The sequence below is a fragment of the Prionailurus viverrinus genome, chromosome B4, assembly GCF_022837055.1.
Source record: "Prionailurus viverrinus isolate Anna chromosome B4, UM_Priviv_1.0, whole genome shotgun sequence".
Classification (NCBI taxonomy): domain Eukaryota; kingdom Metazoa; phylum Chordata; class Mammalia; order Carnivora; family Felidae; genus Prionailurus; species Prionailurus viverrinus.
This window is the reverse complement of record NC_062567.1, coordinates 117962961-117984772: the sequence shown is the minus strand read 5'-3', so window position 1 is coordinate 117984772 and position 21812 is coordinate 117962961. Positions and strand designations below refer to the sequence as shown.

The 21812-nt window shown below is 38.7% G+C and overlaps 1 protein-coding gene across 2 annotated transcripts in view; it reads left to right on the top strand.

The window, feature by feature from the left end:
- The first annotated feature begins 6001 nt into the window (after positions 1–6001).
- The window catches only part of ANKS1B (ankyrin repeat and sterile alpha motif domain containing 1B), a 1101801-nt gene continuing 1085990 nt past the window's right edge, over positions 6002–21812 (top strand). For both annotated transcript variants that reach the window (XM_047867387.1, XM_047867386.1), the window contains exon 1: positions 6002–6135. In XM_047867387.1, the coding sequence (XP_047723343.1) occupies positions 6002–6135 (134 nt within the window). The remainder of the gene's footprint in view (positions 6136–21812) is intronic.

Below are 21812 nucleotides of genomic sequence, written 5' to 3'. Positions count from 1 at the left end.
GAGCATCAGCCCTCTCCTCATAGGCTGTTTCAACTGGCAGGAGAGTGGTACTCCTGTAAGCTATTTGCTGTGATCCTGGCAAATAAGGGCACACCCATGGAATTAGAAAAAAAAAAAAAGGTTTAGTAAATTTATCATTTTAGAGATTCTGATAATGGGCTTTTCTTGAGATATGAGAGAATCAGAGAGGATTTGCTGATGGGGAGGGTTCCACAGCCCGCCCAGGCTGGGCATAATTGGGTGCCTTAGAGGGAACAATTTGATTCTAGCCTCTAGTCTCCCTACCCACCTCTAAAGAATCAGGCCAAGCAAAGGAACAGTAGCCTTCTAAGGGGTTTTAGAATAAATCATTCTTAAATCTGTAGGCTTATGGCTCGTGGGCCAAATCCTGCCCACAGCCTGTGTGGCCAGTAAACTAAGAATAGTTTTTACATTTTTAAATAGTTGAAAAAATCAAGAGTATTTTGTGACACAAGAATTATACAAAATTCAAACTTAGGCATCCATAAATAAAGTTTTATTGAATCACAGCCACACTCATCGGTTTGAATATTACCTATGGTTACTTTCATGCTACAACAGCAGAATTGAGTAGTGTGATAGAGACTGTGGTCCACAACGCTGAAAATGTTACTTGGCACTTTACAGAAAAAGTTTGCAACCCCTGCTGTAGGACAAAGATGGAAGTAGAGGGTGGGGTATCAGGAGATACATTGGGATTAGCCTTTGGGGAAGATGAGTTAAGATGCCAAAAGTGGATACTGTGTTCTTGTGTCTTCTTAGCCACCCCTCTGAGAGACTGTATAATGAGTTTATTAGAATGCTAGTTATTTTCCTCAGAGGAAAATAAAAAGAGATGCTGAAAATTTATTGGAGTTTCAGAGAGCTCCTCTCTGTGAGATAACTAGTTTGAAGTGGAGACAAGATGACATTTTTCAGTGGGCTATGTGCTGGGTCACTCTTGGGTAACACAGGTTTTCAAAGGTAGTAGCACACAGGCATGGTGGCTCTGAGAGAGGAGGGAGTTGATGATAGAATAAACAAGAGGTGATGGAATGTTGTGTGGCAGTGATCTTAGGGGAATCCTTATTCTTCCTCATCAAATTTCCCTAAAGGGGAAGAAACTTCTGCTCATTTTTCCAAGAAGGAGTTATATTACAGTGATCATCTTTGATCTCCTTCCCTACTTGTACCCATTAGAACTCCTTTACCAGTGGCTGGGGTTACTGTGCTTTCAAAACAAGATCCAAGTTCAATTGTGGCTTTTTTTCCCCCTCTTGCCATGCTTGTCTCATGGATCACTAAAGAGCAGTGGGCTTTCCTCTGCTTCCTAACTCAAGATGGTAAGCATACCTGGATCAGAATCTATCTCAGCATGTTTTCCAAAGTCAGTCTGGAAACCTAACGTTCTCTCCAGTTCTCTGACTCCATTTGTGAGACAGCCTTTATTTTGTCTGGGTATATGAAATCATATTTGCAATCTAACTTTCTCCACAAATCTGAGGGTGCACATTTACAGAGAACTAATTCTTACTCTCATTTTCAGTTTAGTTTTAGTAGCGATCCCTGTACTTTGTGGAATATCAGATCCTAATTGACCCGGTAGAAAGTGGGTGGTTGACATTCTACGGGTTTCAACAGTTATGGCCATAAATCTAGAATGACTGCAAACATCATGATATCATGCTGTTTGGTTTTCCTCAGGAAGATGATAAGCGGCAATTTGTGTTAGGTAGGCATAGGAGACAAACTTAAATGGAATGTAGTATGCAAGAAATCGGCTTTTGTTCAGATGTCTAGTATCTATCTTCATGGTCTGTAACCTGCAATTTGTTGACTTCTGTCCCACAGCCCATCATAATAGACCCAGATATGCAGAGTAACTTCAGAGCTCAAGACGGAGAAAGTAGGTATTTTCCAAACCTGCTCCTTAAATCACAGGGTTACCCTATCTTAGCACAGTCAGCTTTATGTTATAAGGACATCATCTTTTCCTCTTTGTCACTGTAAACAGACCTCGGCATATAGTTCTAAGACTGATCTGGATTCATGTTCCTTCACTATTTTATATTTCCAAAGTCTTTGTGTGTGTGTGTGTGTGTGTGTGTGTGTGTGTGTGTGTATACAAACACTACATATGCTTGGTCTTTTGCTTTACCTCCTCTTTCTAGTTTCAACCCCCTAGCCCCTTCTTTTATTAATCAGTCTCAATAGAAGTGACTTGCAGTATGTATATTGGAGCAGTGACTCTCAGCTTGCCAAAAAAGTATCTAGAGTTAGATCTGTGTATATTAGAATTTAGAATAAGGGATTCAGAGGTTCTGCAGGAATTATATTACCTACCTCCTGGAATACATATCATGTACCTCTAGGAAATATAATGCATATTATGTTATCATGTGCCAGGAATGATACTAGACTCTTTACTTTGTCTCATTTAATCTTGACTGGTATGTGTGCGTGTGTATTAAACATATATACAATAATATATATACACAAAGACATATATACTATATATATATTTATAAAACACATATATATTTATAAAACATATATTTATATTTGTATATACACACATACTATATATAAAAATATATATTTATAAAACATATATATTTATATATGCACACACACAGTATGATAAGTCATATAATCATATAAAATGAGAAAAAGTTTAGTATCATTCCTGGTGCATAATATGCATTTACTACTATTGTTAATACTGTCCATTGAGAATAGAAAAGATAGATTTTTATGAAAAAAAGATTCAATTAAAAAAACTGGAGAATAGACAGTATATTTTCGTTTTTGTAATTAAAAACAGAATAGAAATTGATCTCAAATCTATCCCCATACTTGATTTCTAGCTTTCAATTATGCATATAGCTTAATGGACTAAGGCCATATATCATCACATGCATAGAATGTTAGGTCTGTAAAGGCCAGTGTTGACTATCAGATATAGCTTCTTAATTTTACATATATGCAAATTGAGATCTAGCCTGTCCAATTGGTCCTCAAGATTTCTGGCTTTTTCCACTTTACACAGATGCAAAACACCTTGATGCAGTCTTGTTATTTAAAAAGTATGTTTGTTTGTTTGTTTGTTTTTATCTCTTCAGATTTTCGGAAGAAATGTTTTCACTTTTAATTTGCACATCAGTTTCCATGCATCCAAAACCTCTGTCCTCTTTGACAAGAAGCTATTATGTAACTAAAAACAAGGCATTCAGAGTTGCAAAATTAGCTTTGAGTGCCTGGAACTGTGGGACTGATTCTTAGAGTTAATCATTACTAATGGCTTTCCCATTAGTAATCAGTAACTATTATCTGGGATTGGTTTGTGATAATAACTCAGGAGCCTCCTGATGTCTAGCTCAGCCATAATTAAATGTTACTTGTGAAAACAGGGTGATTTTTTTTTTTTTTTTTTAAAACAGGGTGATTTTTAAGCTCTGACCAGTTGACTACTTATGGTATATTCTGGGAAAGATGTGAAGAGAGAGTTTCCCTATGCCATTTTCAAAATGAATTCGATAGCTCCTTACTTTGTTTCTTTAACTGGTCTGCTAGTCTCATTATGTGAGAGATACTATTAGAATATACAATATCGTCTTATCATGAAAACAGATTCTAAAACGAAAACAAACAGAAAACCAGGCTAGCTCAAAATCTATTTCCTTCAGTAAACCTCCCATGAAAATCCTTAATTTACCTAATACTTTGAACCATTTATTTTTATTTTTTTATTATTTATTTTAAAATTTAATTTATTTTTTAAATTTACATCCAAGTTAGCATATAGTGCAACAATGATTTCAGGAGAAGATTCCTTAATGCCCCTTACCCATTTAGCCCATCCTCCCTACTTTGAACCATTCAAATGAAATCTCAGAATATTGAATTCCATAAAAAATTGAAAAAAAACATTTCTGTTATTTATCTCTGAATGTGCTGTCAGCCCCCCCCCCCCCCCCCCCCCCGTTATTTACGTAAAATCTCTGCCTATAGCAGGCAGCTCTGGATTTGAGTCTTGGTTCAGTTATTTTCTAGCTGCATGATATTGGGCTAATCAGTTTGCTCATCTATAATATAAGGATAAAAATGGGACCTGTCTCATGGAATTGTTATGAAGATGGAAATAACATATGGAAGGCATGTGGCACAGTGCCTGGTTCATAGTGACTGCTCATCAGTGTCTGTGATAATTACTGTCAGCCCATGGGGGCAGTCAGGTGTACTGAGGGGAGCATGGGCTCTACAGGGGCTCAGTTCTGGGGTCCAATTTTGTCTGCCACTTCCTGTTGCGGCATCTTGAGAAATTTAATTAACCCTTTGAGCCACTATTTCCTCATTTCCAAAATGGATATACTGTAGTATTAATACAGATCACTGGGTTGTCGTGAGGAAAGTGCCTGTTAAGACCCTTTTCTCGCAACCGATTATCAACAAGTTAACATTTATCCACAATTCCAAGGGCAAGGCTAAGCCCAAGGTGTCACAGGAAGTTTCAAAAGAAAACAAACTCCTATTCTCCACCACGGGCAAGGAGAGAATCGAAGAAAATCAAGCCAAACATGTACAATGAGAGTTGCTGATGTATATATGCACATTAAAAGTGGGTCTCTAATTCATGCCCATTTATATTTTTCCCAGTATGCACGTGGAGAAATTCTCAATTAGAGCCTCTTCCCTGGTATTTTTAGACGTCAGTAGATCTCCAAAGCCCAGCCGAAATATAGGGCTGATTAAAGACTAGAGAAACTGGAACCGTCACAAACTGTACGTGGCCAGTGCCACAGAAACTAGGAATAAAACAAACCTTTCTAACCAAGGGCAGATCTCCTTCGTCTCGTGGAGGTAAATGGAAGGGCGAAACGCAGGTCAAGTTGTGCCGGCACCGACAAAAGCGACTGGCGAAGGGCCCCTTCCCGGCAACAGCAGCTTTTCCTCATCTCGGTCATGGAGGATTTTCCAAGCTTCGTGCCTGACCCCAGGCGTGGCGCCCGCGCCGGCCCAGCTGACGAGGAGTCGAGGCGGCAGGGAGAACTCCAGTCCTCACACGGTTAAACCTCTCCCAAGGAGGCTGGAGGAGGGAGGAGGGAGAAGGGAAGAGGGAGGGTCCCCGCCCACAAAAACGAAGATAATATCATCCCGGCGCCCCGCCCCCACACCGGGCCGGCCCCCTCCCCCGCCCCTCGCCCCCCGCCCCTCGCCCCCCGCCCCTCGCCCCCCGCCCAACTCGGGACGGACCCTCAAGCCGCACCTGCACGCGCGCACACGCCCCCCCCCCGCGCGCCGGCCACCACGCGCGCCAGGCCTCAGAGCCGCCGGCGGCGGACCGGGGCGCCCTCCTTCCCGCCCTGCTTCAGCCCCTGCGCCGCCGCCGCCGCCGCCGCCCTCGGCACGCGCCCGCCGCGGCTCGTCCGCACCGCCCTGCCTCGGCGCGGACCACGGCCGCCGGGGCCGCAGCCGCGCGCTCCTCTCCGCCGCGGGCCGCGGACGCCGCCACCTAACCGCCGAGCCCGCGGGGCGCGGAAGCTGATCAGAGCCCGGGCCGCGGCGTGAGGGTGCGCGGGCCGCCGACGCGGTTGTTCGCTGCGCTCGGGCTCCCGCGAGGACTGTCTCCGCCTCCTCTTCCTGCGACCTCCTCAGTCCTCAGCATCCTCCTCGCGCTCCTCAAAAGCACCCTCTCACGCCCCACCCGCGGGAACGAGGCTTCAGGAATTCAGGGGAGTGGCTGTGGGGGCGCGTCGCGGCTCCCCGCTCGGCCAGCCCCTCTTCCTAGACATGGTCTGATCCCCATTGTAAAAGCTGCGCCCCGAAGAGGAGGAGAGAGTGGTGTTCCCGGCTTGGGGCTGCAGGAATCTCTTATTGCTGAAGCTCTTGCATTATTTTAGGGTGGGGCGGGGAGGGCCCTGGATTTTGGGGAGTGGGGGTGGGCGGGGAGGAGGACCCGGGGTGGGGGGAAAGGACTCTGTGAGGGAGCCGGTGGAAGACTATGGGGAAGGACCAGGAGCTGCTGGAAGCTGCCCGCACTGGAAATGTGGCTCTGGTGGAGAAACTCCTGTCTGGCAGGAAAGGAGGGATCCTGGGCGGTGGATCCGGACCCCTGCCCCTTTCTAATCTGCTAAGGTAAGGACGGGAACCAGTTCTGGGGTTGCATACCTCGTTTTGCATTGTGATAGATACGTCCTCCTCTTCATGGTTAGTGCACCTGGTGGCTGCCAGCGATTCATTCTTAAATTAGGCAGGAAAACAGACTGTGTGTGTGGAGAGGAGGCACGAGGTTCCCAGTCAGATTGATGCCTTAGATTCTTTGAGTAATTTGAAAATAGCCTTCCATCAATGCGTCAGTAGCTACTTTTCTCTGAACTGTGGTGCAGAACTTGTACATGTACTAGTGTTGCTGGAAGAAAATCGGTGTTCCACTCGCTTTCCATCAACATTTATTATGTATTTTCAGTGTCGAACCCAGCCTTTTTTGTCTATTTGCATGAAATTGGTAGAGAAGCTATTGCGTGCATTCACTTACCCTGCAAAAAGCCACGGCCTTTGGTTGCTGCTACCTTCTCTTGCAGAAGGCATTTGCTGTGCTGTGGGTTGTGATCCCACAAAATGAAGCAAGCGAACCTTCTGATGAGATGTCATCTGTACAGGGTGTGTGTAAAACTTGATGAGGCAGGTTAGCAGCCCCAGCAGTACTTCCACTTACCTGGACTTAGCTCAGTGCAACTTGGTTTTTAGGACCAAGGATGCCAGGTCAGGATTGGGATAGCGTGTATGGAATGTAGTAGAGGCCTTTTAATATGAAGATGTTGCGGGTGAGACTAATATTGCTTGGAGACTCTTTCTAAGATGACATTTAAAAAAAATGTCAAGGTCTTTATTCAGCAGGCAGTACCTTAGAAATAGGGTTGATTTGCATATTTGAGAAACTGCGAACTTGAGAGTTGAATTGATGGACGAATTAAATAGGAGGGAAGAAGCCTGAAGAATATTCATTAGATAAAATGCAAGGAAAGCTGTTTAGTTTACAAAATTGTGGCTATTCACTTTACCCTGGATATTTTTGGAGGCATCAATCATCATTCATAGCTTCACCCTAAAACATCTCTTAAGCAACCCAGCTGTACTTGTAAAAATTTGAAAAACCCAAATGATTTTTTTTTTTTTTGGTTTTTAAATACTCTTTTGTGCTACTCTTGACAAGTGTTTAATACAGATTTTTGGATGATGACATTGTGTTCTTTACACAAGTTGTTAGATGTTGTAGTGGCCAGACAATGCAGTTAATTATAGTACTGGCCTGTAGGGAAAATGAAAACATTTGTATTAGAGTGAAATGAATTTAGTTGGCAAATAGTTGATGGGATTTTAAAAAGCTCCATATATGATCATATATACTTAATAGTGACATTTTATTGGAATAATAATTCACTTCAGATCAATGAATGAATATGGGACATTTTTTTAGTTGATCTTAGGAGCAGTGACTCTTTGGGTGTACTCTGTTGGTAAGTAATTTTTACTTTCAAACACAAGTAGACAGTGTGGACATGTTTCAGATTATAGCTCTAATAACTGCCCCTAGTCATGGGTTATTTATACAAAAGCAGTTTATCTGGTTACGGTTTTAAAGTTGCAGGTAAAGTAAATGTGTTTACCAGTTGATTGAATTAGTTGTAAGAATGATTATGGCTAGAAACCTGTATTCTGAAAGAGGTTTCTAAATAATCAATTCCTTTGGACAAACACTAAGGAATTCTTTGGGAACAGTGATAACTTCAGTTAATTTTATTAAGATAAATAGTATTTTAAAAAGCGTATCTTTGTGATAGAACTTAAAGGCAAACATCTTTTAAATACTTTCTCTGTTGTGCCATTTAAAAAAAAGAATAGGTGGCAAATTTTAGGAATAAAATACTAACTATTTAATGTTGGTAAACTAAGTTGTTAAACTTCTTGAACAAGAGGTTTTTTCTCTTTTGCTGGTTTTGTCAGGGTGAGAGCTGTATAACAAAAATGTGCACAGAAAACAAAAGTAAAAAAACGTTCTCATGAGTTTGAACCAAGTTGTAAAAGTCAAAATCAAAACCAATAACCCTTAAACTTGCATCTATCGCATACTAAATGAACAACCAAAACAATGTCTTTGAAGAATATGACAGTTGAAATTGCATTGGGTGATCCTTTGCATAAAATGAAATTCCTAAGAAAGCACATTTAATTTAGTTGTTACTTTATTTCACAAATGATTGTGTTCAAAAATTTATTTACATAATGATGGAGAAGGTGGCCCCTCCCTCTTCAAATATAATGACGCTTGGACATTTTAAAATACTTCGGAATGACCGCAGAATAGGTTTGCCACTACCTCCCCCCTGCCTTTATTAGTTGTGTAATAGGTAGTGTCAGATAACTGTGCTAAATGCTTACTTGTATCATTTCCTTCAATTCTTATATCAGCCTTAAGTGGCTGAGCCTCAGTTCACAGGTGAAGAACTAGAGATAGGAAGATAAGGACTTGCCCAAGGTCACTTAATTAGTAATGGCAAAGATTTGAAGTTCTGTGATTTAAATTTGCTTTTCCACATTGTAAGTCTTATTCATTGATTCTATTTGATTTGTGAGTTTAAAATACGTAGTTTAGTCTACTTTTTTTTTTTTTGCTATGAATAATCTGATTTAAAAATCCTTAATTTTTTTCCTAATGACAAAAAAATCCTCATGACTGCCCTTTGGGGGATCACTAAGAACTTTTCTGAAGACGGTTTTGATGACATATTCCCAAGTGAGCAGTAGATATATGATAGGGAATCAGGTATGCTTGGGTGATACTGCGGTTTTCAGCAAAAGAATGATCTTGAATAAATATAAAAATCTTCTAAGCCTCACTGTTCTCTTCTAGAAAATGGGAATAGTTATAGTAGCTATCATATAGAGTTGTTGTAAGAGTTAAATGAAATATGAAGAAATGAATGCAAAGCATTTAACACATTGATGTTTTATCATTAGTGTTGTTATTTCTCATGCAGCTTTAAAGCACTTGACCTTATTTCTTAAGGTCTTGATTACTAAAGATTTGCTTCATATTGGACATGGAGTAAAGTTCCTTAGTAAATTTTCCACTAGAATTATAGAATCTATAAATAAAATGGAACCTTTTATCCAACTTCTGACCTAGAGGAATCACCTGCAACATCTTTTACCAGTTAGTTATTCTAGCCTTATAAAACTCTTAAATGACTAGATCCATTCCTTTTTTTTTTGACAGCTCTAATTATTAAAAACATTCTCCTTTCATTGAGTTGATATCCACCTCGCTGTAATTTCTTGTTTTTATTTTATTTTTTTAGTGTTTATTTATTTTTGAGAGAGAGAGAAATAGAGACAGAGCATGAGCAGGGAAGGAGCAGAGTGAAGGAGCACAGAATCTGAAACAGGCTCCCAGGCTTTGAGCTGTCAGCACGGAACCTGACGAGGGGCTCGAACTCATGAACCACCAGATCATGACCTGAGTGAAGTTTGACACTTAACTGACTAAGCCACCCAGGCACCCCTGAACTCCCTGTAATTTCTAGCAGTTGGTATTATTTGGAAGTGGAATATAGGTGAACTTACATTTTCATGCTTTTCACTATTCTCTTTTTTCCCTTCTTTGCATATTCTCAAGTTCTGCAATGACTCTTAAAGGTGGTGAGCAGAAATGAACAAAATGCACTAAGATATCAGTTGACCATTGTGAATATACTGGGACCTGATATACTGTTGAATTAAAAAAAAAAACAGGTTCAAAACAGCATTTGTGGTATGACCCTATTTTTTTTTTTAAGAAAAAGTAAGTGTGAAAATTTATAATGTACATGAAAAAGTCTAGAATGATAAACACCAAAATGTAAAAAATAGCATTCATCCTTGGGTGGTAGAATTGTGGATGATCTTTATTTTCTTTTTGCTCTCTACATTTTCCAGTATTCTAAAATAAACATGTATTAATAGCAGCTACTAAAAACATTGAAATTATTACCTCTTTATTATTGATCTAAGATCTAGCTTAATGAAGGTCAGTTTTTCTGAGGTATATAATGACATTGGCTCACATTGAGCAGATAGATACTCAAAACTTCCAGGTATTTTTTTCAATGACTTATGAAGCAGTGGTTCCCCTGTCATACTTGTAAAAGTGTGGATTGAATTTAAATCATTCCTATTATATTTAATCTTACTTGTTTTAGCCTGTATTTATAATCTATGTAGATCTTTTTGACTCTTGAGTCTGTCTTCCAGCATATTATCTTCTTCCTCTGCATCATCTATAGATTTAATATGCATGTTTTCCATAATTGGAATTCCACACACCATGATATGTCTCTAAAGAACCTTTCTTTAGCCTACTATAAATTTAAAAGTAGCAATACTTATACATGGTATTTCTACCAACATTGAAGCCACTTAATAGAACTCTCATTCAGCTGCTTCTCTCTGATGTACCTGTGAGAATCTTTTGAGGTATTTTATCCATTGCCTTTCTGGAGTCATGCTGTGTCCTGTTTATGGCGTTCCTTTGATATACCTCTAGTATTAAGTCTATAAATTCCACCCAAATCAGGCTACTTTATTATAGCTTGTTTATGGTAGCGAACCATGGATGATGGATGCCTAGTTCTGATGAAAATTCCTTCTATGCCCTTGTACCTAATTCTTCTGGGTCTGGATATACTTTGTCTGTTATGATCTCTGTCTGTTTGAAGTTTCAATAATCCCTAACATTATTTGTTTATACTTTCTGGTTTGAAAATGATTTTCACTAGGGATGATAGGAGCAAAATGGAAGTTGGGAAGAATCAGATTCTTGGCATTGTTAGATGTTACAGGAAATTCTCTTGTGGTCTAAAACAAGCAAGTTTTACAGTTATTCTGTCAGAATTTAAGTTTACATTAACTGTTATAGAAGTGAACTTTTTATAACTCCCTCCATTTTTTCTAACTTAGTTGAAAGGGACATTAACATTTCCCCAGGTAAATACTTCTTTTTTGTTTGTTTTCATTTATACTTCTCATTACCCCCTTTTGTCCTAAAGAATTCTGAGCTCATTAGAGCTCATCAGAGTATTCAAATTGAATCACCTCCTTTTTCTTCCTCCATATGATATGTGAAATTTTATTTTATTTAACATCTTTCATGAGACAGCTGCAAAACCTTTTAAAGTCTCTTTGGCACAGCCACCTTTTAATGCAAACAAAAACAATTCCTATTTAGTATGTGTATTAAATCATTTCTTTCTTAATGATCAAGATGAAGAATTATTTGTATTTTAATAAAACAAAAGTTTAATGCCTTAAATTTACTTGGTTTTCTTAATGAATCAAAGGCTTGCATACTATATATACTATTTTTAGTAAATTCTTGTTGGACATAAAGAATTCTCAAGACTCCCATGTGACAAAGTAAATCAGTAAGAAGTAGGGGAAAATAGTGTCTAGTCCTTAAAGACATATAAACCAGAGAGTTATACATTTTTCAGATTTAGGATTCAGTTCATGAAGTTTTTGGTGATGGGTACAAGTTGATAAGAGGCAACTCCAAAGTGTTGTAATTTTCACAACTATTTGGGCAATTGTGGTTATTGGGACTCTGATAAAGGTACTCACTTTCGGGGAAACTGCATTGGTTAAATGGAATAAATCACAAATAGAGCAGTTAAACTGCATGAAAATGTTATATCTATAAAAATAGGCAAGTTGCAAGTGGGTTATCTATTTTAGATAGTAATGATGTTTGAAGCGGTGATTGCACCATTATGTTCAGGGAACTGTGTCTGCCACAGTGAACAGTGCCAGCTGCACAATGGGGAGTAAGGAAAGAGGAGAAGGAATTTTGGTATTGACCTCTTTCTCTACTAAGCTAGGTTTTCAGCTTCCTCTTCCAAACAGTAAGACTGATGTGTAGCAGGGAATTAGGACAGCCAGTCAGTGGCTACTACTCACCCTGTCCATTCTTACATTGCCTAATTCGTAGTGTATCTCAGTGGTTTCTTACAGTTGGTGGAAGGGTAGAACAAATCTTGACTGACATTAATGCCGAAGCTTACAATATTCAGCATTGCTTCTATTGACTTTAGCAATTTAACCTCTCAGGTGACAGTAAACACAATGTGGTTTGTTCAATTGTATACTGAAATAATTTATTATGTATTTGATGCAGTTTTGGAAAATTCTTTCAAGGAGCCTATTTTAGGACATTCTTCTTGAGTATTTAACTAGAAATGGAAGGTATAATTCAAATAAAGGGTTAGAAAAGACTAATTTTATCCTATAGAACCTGAAGTTTTTAAACATTTAATGCATTTTAGTGTATCTTTGGTTCCATTTTAAACATATTGTGGTATAGCTTTAGTTAACTGAAATATGATGAGTTTTGGTTTTTTCATCATAGAATATTTTATATTTTTAAAAGCAGGAATTTACACAGAAGACTCACTGTGTTTTAGTTCTTTCTCATGTATGTGATGACATGGTCAGGTACACCATATGGCAGGCAGAGGCACAATGCCAGTTTAAAATTCAGTGAAATTTCTTGTGTAACACAGATCTAGGATCTCATCTTAGAGTCCAGTTTTCTTCCTTTGCATCAGGAGGACAGGAAGTGAATTCTGCATTTTTGTTAAACGTGGGTCTGGCATGAAACTGGGTGACTTTTGAGGGTGGATCAAAATATATAGTCAAGGATAAATTTTGTTTTTGTTAGGTTCTTCTGCAGTCTTCAAAGAGTGTTCATCTCTGAATCTGTTTCTGAGAGATAGTGCTAACTTAATTTAACAGCATGTCATCAGGAATGTGTAAAATGGAACTTAGATTCAGTTGTGCTGTAGAGTTTTTTAGGTTCTGTTGTGTTGTGAGAGCAGCTTTATTTAAAGTGGCTAATTACTTCTAGTTAAGTGAACTGAGACAGTTGGCCTAGACTTGTCATCATTCTTTGATCAAATTGAATCAATCTTGACTAATAGATGTGGTCATCAACAGCCAACCTCATTTCTTGCTGCCTGCTTGATACTTCTGTTCCCCACACCACATTTACTTTAATCCTTCCTACCCAAAACTCTCTCTCTCTCTTTTAAAAAAATTTTTTTTTACAAAGAAAACCTCTTCTCCATTTTAATTACTGCAAGTTCACCCTGGTTCTAGTTTTTGTGCTAAGTGTCCCTCTCCTAAGGAAAAGCAGAATTTGTGTGAGGAGAAGAGTTGGGATGGACTGTATAGTGAGTGAGACATAGATTAAGAAGAACAAATATTGGACCTTCAAAAGCAAAGAGTTTACAGAGTTTGCTTTCATCATGTCGTTTCCTGCCTACCTCAATGTTAATTTCTCCTCTGACCATGGGCTCAGTGCCTTGTATCTTTCCTAACTTCATCTCACCTTGAAACACTGTTTGTGGGAGCTGAAGTGTGATTGATTGCTAAAGCCTTTTGGGAAGAGGAAGCTGTTTTAGTATTTTCATTTAAAGGGGAAACAAGAGGTGCCTGATGGCTCAGTTGGTTGAGCGTTCGACTTCATCTTGGGTCGTGATCTCGCGGTTCGTGGGTTCGAGCCCCGTGTGGGGCTCTGCGCTGACAGCTTGGAGCCTGGAGCCTGCTTTGAATTGTGTGTCTCCCAATCTCTCTGCCCCGCCCCTGCTCGTGCCCTCTCTCTTTCTCTCAAAAGTAAAGTTAAAAAAAAAAAAATTAAAGGGGAAACAAAACTTTAGGCCCACATAATAATGCTTTGGAGCTCTTATTAGCAGAGCTGATGGAATGAATTTGCCAGATTTGCAAGAGGGGTTCTTTAAAGGTGGTCATTGGGGCTCCTGGGTGGCTCAGTCGGTTAAGCGTCCGACTTCGGCTCAGGTCATGATCTCGCGGTCCCTGAGTTCGAGCCCGGCGTCAGGCTATGTGCTGACAGCTCAGAGCCTGGAGCCTGTTTCAGATTCTGTGTCTCCCTCTCTCTGACCCTCCCCCGTTCATGCGCCGTCTCTCCCTGCCTCAAAAATAAATAAACGTTAAAAAAAAAAATAAAGGTGGTCATTAATTCTGCCTTCTTTACAAGGTTGATGCTGTAGAAAGAGAAGGATTTGATTGTAGAAATGAGAAATGGGATAGCATAGGGCTCGTGTTGGAAAAGACTTTTATTTTTGCTAATTATTTAGTCCCTAGAACTTTAAAAAAAATTTTTATTTATATAAAAGTTTTTATTTATTTATTTTGAGAGACAGAGAGCACATGTGTGAGTGCACACACATAATTGGGGGAAGGGGCAAAGAGAAGGAGAGACAGAATCCCAAGCATGCCCTGTGCCATCAGTGCAGAGCCCTATGTGGGACTTGAACTCATAAACTGTGAGATCATGACGTTTACTGAGATCAAGAGTCAGATGCTTAGCACCACCCAGGCGCCCCACTAGAACTTTGTATTGGATATCTGTTATATTAGCACACCTGTCTTAGGTATTAACATGTGGTATGTTTGCCTGTTTCCAGAAGTTATTCCTTACATGTACATATGTATTATATAATCAGAGGTGATAAGGACATGGTATAGAATTGTAGAAGAGCTTTGACATCTAATGTGGTTTGAGATTCAAATTCTTTTAAATGCATTTTCTTATTATTTAGAACTTCAGTATCTAGGTTATTTCATAAACGTATGCTTTACTGTACAGGGAAGGCATTTGAAGTTATGAGCCCTGGATCACAATCCCAATTTCATTCTTCCACATTAAAGCTTTCTTTCTTTCTTTCTTTTTTTTTTTTTCTTTTTGGCCTAAATTGCTATTTAGCCAGTTTGAGTCCTACTTTGGTACCTCTAGTTGCAGATCTGCATTTTAAATGTTTTATGTATCATATAAATATGCTAAATATAGTATTTTATGTTTTGAATATACTAAAAAACTGCTATATTTACTTACAGAATTGTCCCTGTTTTGTATAGCTATTTTACTCTTAGTATGGGACATGAGAGTGAGTGGGAGTGTGTTTGGGAGGAGTAGCAGGAATTATGCAGAGACGTTCATTGGCATGGTAAACTGCAGCAGAGGGGTGCTCCAGGACAGAGTTTGCCTGTTTATTTGCTTGTGCTAGTGACCAGAGTGATCTGTCACTCTGAAGTTTGATAGAATCTTTGAAGACAGAATCAGAGAAGGTGAAGAATTATGAACAATGGTTAAAGTATTCCTATAAGTTTTTTTCACTGGTATGTTTTATGATATATATTAGGGTGTATTTAGGCCATGACTTATTAATCAATGAACCAACCGCTTTCCAACTAACCAACAAGTCAATCAGGATTTCATAGGGAACTGACATCCAAGAACAATAACAAAGAATGATTGCTCATTATTTTCACAAATGTTTATTGAGTACCTTGTGGATCCTAAAATTGAATGAGAGGGGCGCCTGGGTGGCGCAGTCGGTTAAGTGTCTGACTTCAGCCAGGTCACGATCTCCCGGTCCGTGAGTTCGAGCCCCGCGTCAGGCTCTGGGCTGATGGCTTGGAGCCTGGAGCCTGTTTACGATTCTGTGTCTCCCTCTCTCTTTGCCCCTCCCCCGTTCATGCTCTGTCTCTCTCTGTCCCAAAAATAAATAAAAAACGTTGAAAAAAAATTTAAAATTCAATGAGAGCATTTCTACCTAACCCCAAGTATTTGTAGAAATCATGGAACAGATATGCCAACACAGAGGTAAAGGACAGCGTGATATTTATTGTAATAGAACTACCAAGGTAGTGTGACAGGAATATGAAGAGCAAGACGGAGGCTCCCTTAATTCTCTCTGGAAGGAGTAGTCAAGGCAAACTTCAAGAGAAGAGGTGATTCCTGAATCTTATTGGATGAATGGGAGTTTGCCAGGCTGACAGTTTGAGGGAAGGGTTTTCCTAAAGAAGGAATAGTGTATTCAATAATGGTATTTGAAAATGTAGAATATAATTTGGGGTATTATAAGTTTGGCTTAGAGCATGGATAAGAGATAAGTCTGGAGATTGAAGGACTTGTCTGCTGCCCTAAGGAGTTTGAACTTAATCCGAAGGGCATGGTGATCCATTGACTTTTTTTTCTCCAGTTTTTGATATGTAACTTATGTATGTGTTTATGATGATAACATGACTGTTTCAAGTAACTGGGTAAAAGATGAAAAAAATCACCCCTAATTCTATTGCTAAGAACTATTTCTTCATATGTATGTTAAATATAGTTATTAGATAAAGCATACATTTTGAATCCTCAATTTTTCACTTAGTAGTTATCATAAACTTTTTCAGTGTTATTACAAATTCCTCATAATTATATTTTTAATGGCATCATTAAAATACCCCATTTAATACAGAATTTTCATAGACCTCCTGTATTAGAATCAACCCTGTGGTTGTTTGTTAAACATGAGTTTCCTGGTCTCACTTTAGACCTACTGGGTTAGAATTTTTGAGTGAAAGGTTTGGGAATATGCATTTCATAAGCTTCCTTAGGTAATTGTGTCTTTTTCAAATATTTATGTTGAGAGAGAGAGACAGAGACAGAGAGAGTGATGGAATGTGAGTGGGGGAGGGGCAGAGAGAGAGGGAGAGAGAAAATTCCCATCAGGGTTTGCACTGTCAGTGCAGACCGGATGTGGAGCTCTATCCCATGAAACGTGAGATCATGACCTGAGCCCATATCAAGAGTTGGATGCTCAACTGAGACACCCAGGTGAACCGTCCCCATGACCAGTTGTATATATCTTTACTTAAATATTCTTTTAATCTCGATACTTGGATGATTTTTACTTTATTTATTATTATTGTTATAAGTAGTGTTATGGTGAACATTGTCATACAAAACATCTTTCTCATAAAGTATTTCTTAGAATATATTTCTAGAAGTGAAATTGCTAGTATTAGTGTTCCAAATATGCTAATTGCTTTATTTGCTTTATATCCAATCTTCAGTCCTGAAAGATATATATTAGTAACCCTATATTTACATATGGGGCAAAAGAGAAGAAAAATTGAATAACTTTCCCAAAGTTGCAAAGCTAGTAAGTGACAGACAAGATTCAAATTCAGGTCTTTCCAGTCCCCACGTAACTTTTTATTATGCCATGTTGCTTTCTTGTTCCATAGGGATCAGTGTATGTCGTGGATTAAAATATGAAAATACCAATGTGTTTCCAGTATGTAAATAGAAAGTACATTTTCTACAAAATTATATAGAAACATATTTCAGTTCCTGCATAATTTTCAATTATTTTTATGCTCATCATGTAATTTTGCGTTATAGGCAATATTTTGTTTATGTTTGTTTCTTGATAGCAGATGAATGATAAACTGAATTCGGTGTTAAAATAACTTGAGATGTCTTAGGATATTTCTTCATCAGTTATCGTTTTTACTTTAAAATAGGGTGGAACTCTTTTATCCAAAATTTTTGGGTGCTTAATGGTATCTAACTTCTGTTGTCTTCAAAGGTGGTTTAATAACTTGTCCATGCCACGTCTCCAGATGGGTGTGATTTATTTCTCCTCATTTCTTCCTTTTCATGCAAAGGAAGAAAATACAGTGTTCACCATCATTTTCATTTAATTTCATTTAACTTTATGATTCATCTGTTCAAGCCAGTAAGTCTGAGCTCATAGTTTTAACTGAGCTCATTATTAACTCAAGGATCTTGTCAAATCTAGTGTTAGGGTCTGTAGAAAAACCATGTAACCAGGCAGTTTGTCCTTATGACCTTCTCATCCCCTGTTTGTGTTCCCCTCTGTCCCTTTGCTGAGCCTTTGTTGCTTTCTTATTCTGGGGCATTCTTTGTCTTTTTTTTTACCTGAAACCTAGAATTTTTCGGTTGTATCCTGTACTACCAAAAATTTTTCTAAATTGCATCTTATTCCCTCATGCCATAGATCTCCACTGAAGAAACAGTAAATGTCATGGTAGAAAGAAGCAACAGAATGTAATGGAAAAAGTCAGTCTTAAGTTTGAATGAGAACTCTGCCACTGAATGGACATTTGGCCCTGGGAAAGTTATTTAACTTCTTTGGACTTTCAGTCTCCTGATTTAAAAGTGAGGATGATTTTATGTATCTTGTAGATTTGTAAGGATTAAAGAGAATTTATATAAAACATCTAGCATAGGGCCTTTCACATAGGAGGGACTCATGTGTTTTGGTGGTTATTATTATTACTGAGACATTATGCTGTGTAAGGAATAATTGTATAAATTTCATGAGTATCTCTATTTGATGTGAGCTATGGGATATTTGCACATTAATAGGTCACTTCTTTAGGTACGTGGTCTTAACCTGAATCTTTAATGGTGTAGGCACCAAGACAGACCACTGGGGGTGATATATTTGCTCAGTGTTCCTCTGATCCCAGACATAGGGATTACTTTTTTCTGCCTACTTTTAGGAGTAATACTTGGTCACCAGATATTTAACATTAGTTGTTATCTTCTACATTTCTCACAAAGCTAATTTGAGCAGAAAGAGATTGTGTTCCTCTGGAGTTGTACATGCTGTGCTATAATAATCCATGCGGTTAATGGTTTCCTAATAAGCTTATCATTGATATTTTCTTTATCTTGCTTTTTAAAGCATTGTTAATTGACAAATATTTTGAGGGTGTGTACTATGTATTCAGCATGGTGATGGTGCTTTGGAGTATAGAAAATAGATTCTTCCCTCTAGGCAATTATGGAAGTTACACACAGGAGATGATAGCTAATTATATAGTAGTTTCTAATTTCATGGAATGTAAGCTCACAAATTCAGCTTTTTCTCTTGACAAGTCCAGTGTCAACATTCGCTTCCCATCTCCCATTGCATATCAATATATGATCTGAATCTGACCATGAGTCATGTTTAAGTAATTCTTTTTTTAAAGTGTTTATCCACTTATTTTGACAGAGAGAGGGAGAGAGAGAGAGAGAGAGCGTGCATGTGCAGGGGAGGGGCAGAGCGAGAGGGAGAGAGAGAATCCCAAGCAGGCTCTATATAGTCAGCATAGAGTCCAGCAAGGGGCTTGATCCCATGAACCGTGAGATCATGGCCTGAACTGAAATCAAGTCTGCTACTTAACTGGCTGAGCCACCCACACACCCCAGGTTTAAGTAATTAAAATTTGTTTTAAATGCTTATTTATTTTTGAGAGAGAGAGAAAGTGAGAGCGAGAGCGGGGGCAGGAGCAGAGAGAGATGGAGACACAGAATCTGAAGCAGGCTGCAGGCTCTGAGCTGTCAGTACAGAGCCTGATGTGGGGCCTGAACTCACAAACCATAAGATCATGACCTGAGCCGAAGTCAGACACTTAACCAACTGAGCTACTACCCAGGCACCCCACTTTGGGGAATTTTTAGTGGTTGGAACTAGAACTGTATACTCTCAAATATTTTTCGTTTTAAAATTGAAATAATTTTGATTTTGAAATAATCACATACTTGTGGAAAAGCTGGAACTATAGTTCAAATAACTTTTTCCTCGAACCATGTGAGACTAAGTTGTCAACCTGATGCCCTGTTACCTTTGGATGCTTTAGTTTGTATTTAGTTTGTATTTTCTAAAAGTAGGAATATTTCCCTATCTAACCACAATACAACTACTAAAAGCAGGAAATTAATATTGCTATTTTACAGCCGTTAGACCCCATTCAGGTTTTGGCAGTTGTCTCAACAATGCTTCATTGGAATCTCGTTCAAAATCACACATTACATTTTGTTGTCACACCTCCTTAATGTTCTTTGGTGTGGAACAGTTTATCAGTCTTTCCTTGAGTTTTATGATCTTGATACCTTTTGAAGATGATAGGCCAGTTATTTTGTAAAATGTCCCTCAATTTGGGTTTGTCTGGTGTTTTCTTATGATTAGATCCACATTATGCTCATCCTTGGCAGGAATATCACGGAAAGATGTGTGTTCTTTTTGTTATATCTTATCAGGTGGCATGTGATTTTGATTTTACTGTTGCTCATGATGCTCACTTTAATCACTTGTTTATGATAGTATGTTAGCTTTCACTATATACAATTACTCTTTTTCCCTTTGTAATAACTATTTTGTGGGGAGGTATACTTAACTATCTGAATATCCTGTTCCTCATCAGACTTTATTTATTTATTGAAGTATGGACTCATGGTTTGCTATTTTATTGCATGGATTTTAATGTACTATTGTAATTGTTAATTTTGATGCTTAAATTGCCCCACACTTAGCCAGTGTAAGTCCTTTAAGACTGGCTTCTCTGAGTCATTCTTTGAGCATTTCCTTGATTTTGGTATCGGAAAATGTTCTAGGACTCATCTTTCTCTGCCTCAGTTCTGGATCAGCCATTTCTCTAAGAAGCCATAGTTCCTTTTATTGGAAAGTGGTAATTAGATGCTAAGATTTGGATACTAAGTATGTTCATTAGTGAAAAAAATATATTCACACACAGAAATACACACCTATATATATCTACCTATATTTATTGAAAACCATGGATTTACAATGATACATCTAACTCTAGTCCAACTCCACAGGCATGATTCATTTTGGTTTCTCCCTTCCTATATTTTTACATTCCTGCTCTGATACTGAAAAACTTGGCTTCTGTTCTCTTTGGTACATATACTTATGTGATAAATCTCCCTGTATGCAACCAGTCCTCCTCTCCACTGCCATACTCTCCCAAGTTTGTCTTTATTACCCAACTCAGGCTGTGCCACCCACGTTAGTCTGTTCTACACTGACACCCTCTTGCCATTTACAGGCTCTGACTGTTTATGCCAGTTTGCATCTACAGAGGGATACCCTTTCTATCCTACTTGGAGTCTAACCACTTGAATTGGGTCACCTTTGCTGTTAGATGCCCTTTTTACCCTTTTTGGACTCTGGACACCCTATGTCTGGATGTTCCCTTCTGCCACCACCACACTGGAGCTTCACCCTACTGGAGCTGTAACCCTGTAACATCATGCACCTCCCCTGTAGTGATGCCCTTTCCAACTTACTTGGGCAGTGACACCCCATATTCAGCTGCCTTCAATATGAACATCTCCTCCCTTGGCTTCAGTTCTGTCACTTTGCCGTAGGCTGCTGCAGCCTCCCTTCTCCCTCTGGTGTGGATGATTATCTTTCCCTGCCCTTCTTTATGGCTTTAGAGACTGAATTGTTTAGGAAGAGAAGGGAAATAGGAAGGAAAAGAGGGAAAAAGTCGGAGAAGTGGGACAAGAGAGTAACGTAATGCTGTATGGTGATGATGATGGTAAAAAGCTCTCTCCAGGTCAGCAATACTATACCCTTGTGTTGGAAGAAAGTTTGGCTTGGGGCACTTAACAATTCTAGCTAACATGGAGGTTATGACCAAAGCTTGACTACTGTGTGGCACATCTCCTGGACTGTATTTCTTCTGGCATTTTGGAGGACAGATGATGATAGTTTGATAGGTTGGTCAGCACTTTACATTTTTTAAATGAGCCTTTTCTTTCTTGTATATTATTATGGATGTGTAGTAGGCCTCCAGATTGAGAGGCAGAAAATCTTTATATATTTTTTTCTCTGTTTAGCTTAAGGTATCATAATTGTCAGCAAAGTGCATTCTCAAGAATTTTAGTAAGATGATGATAATGCAAAAAAAAAGAGTTATAAAAACACTGAGATAAGAACTGTCATTCACTGAGGAAGTTGAGCTTGCAGAATTTGATAGAGATAAGGATTTCAGCAAGTAGGTTTTTCTTGTTATATGATATTGCCACTATGATTTTTAAGAGGTCACAAAAAATATGTCAGGAAATTGACCAACTAACTATATTTTAAAATATGGTACATCTACAT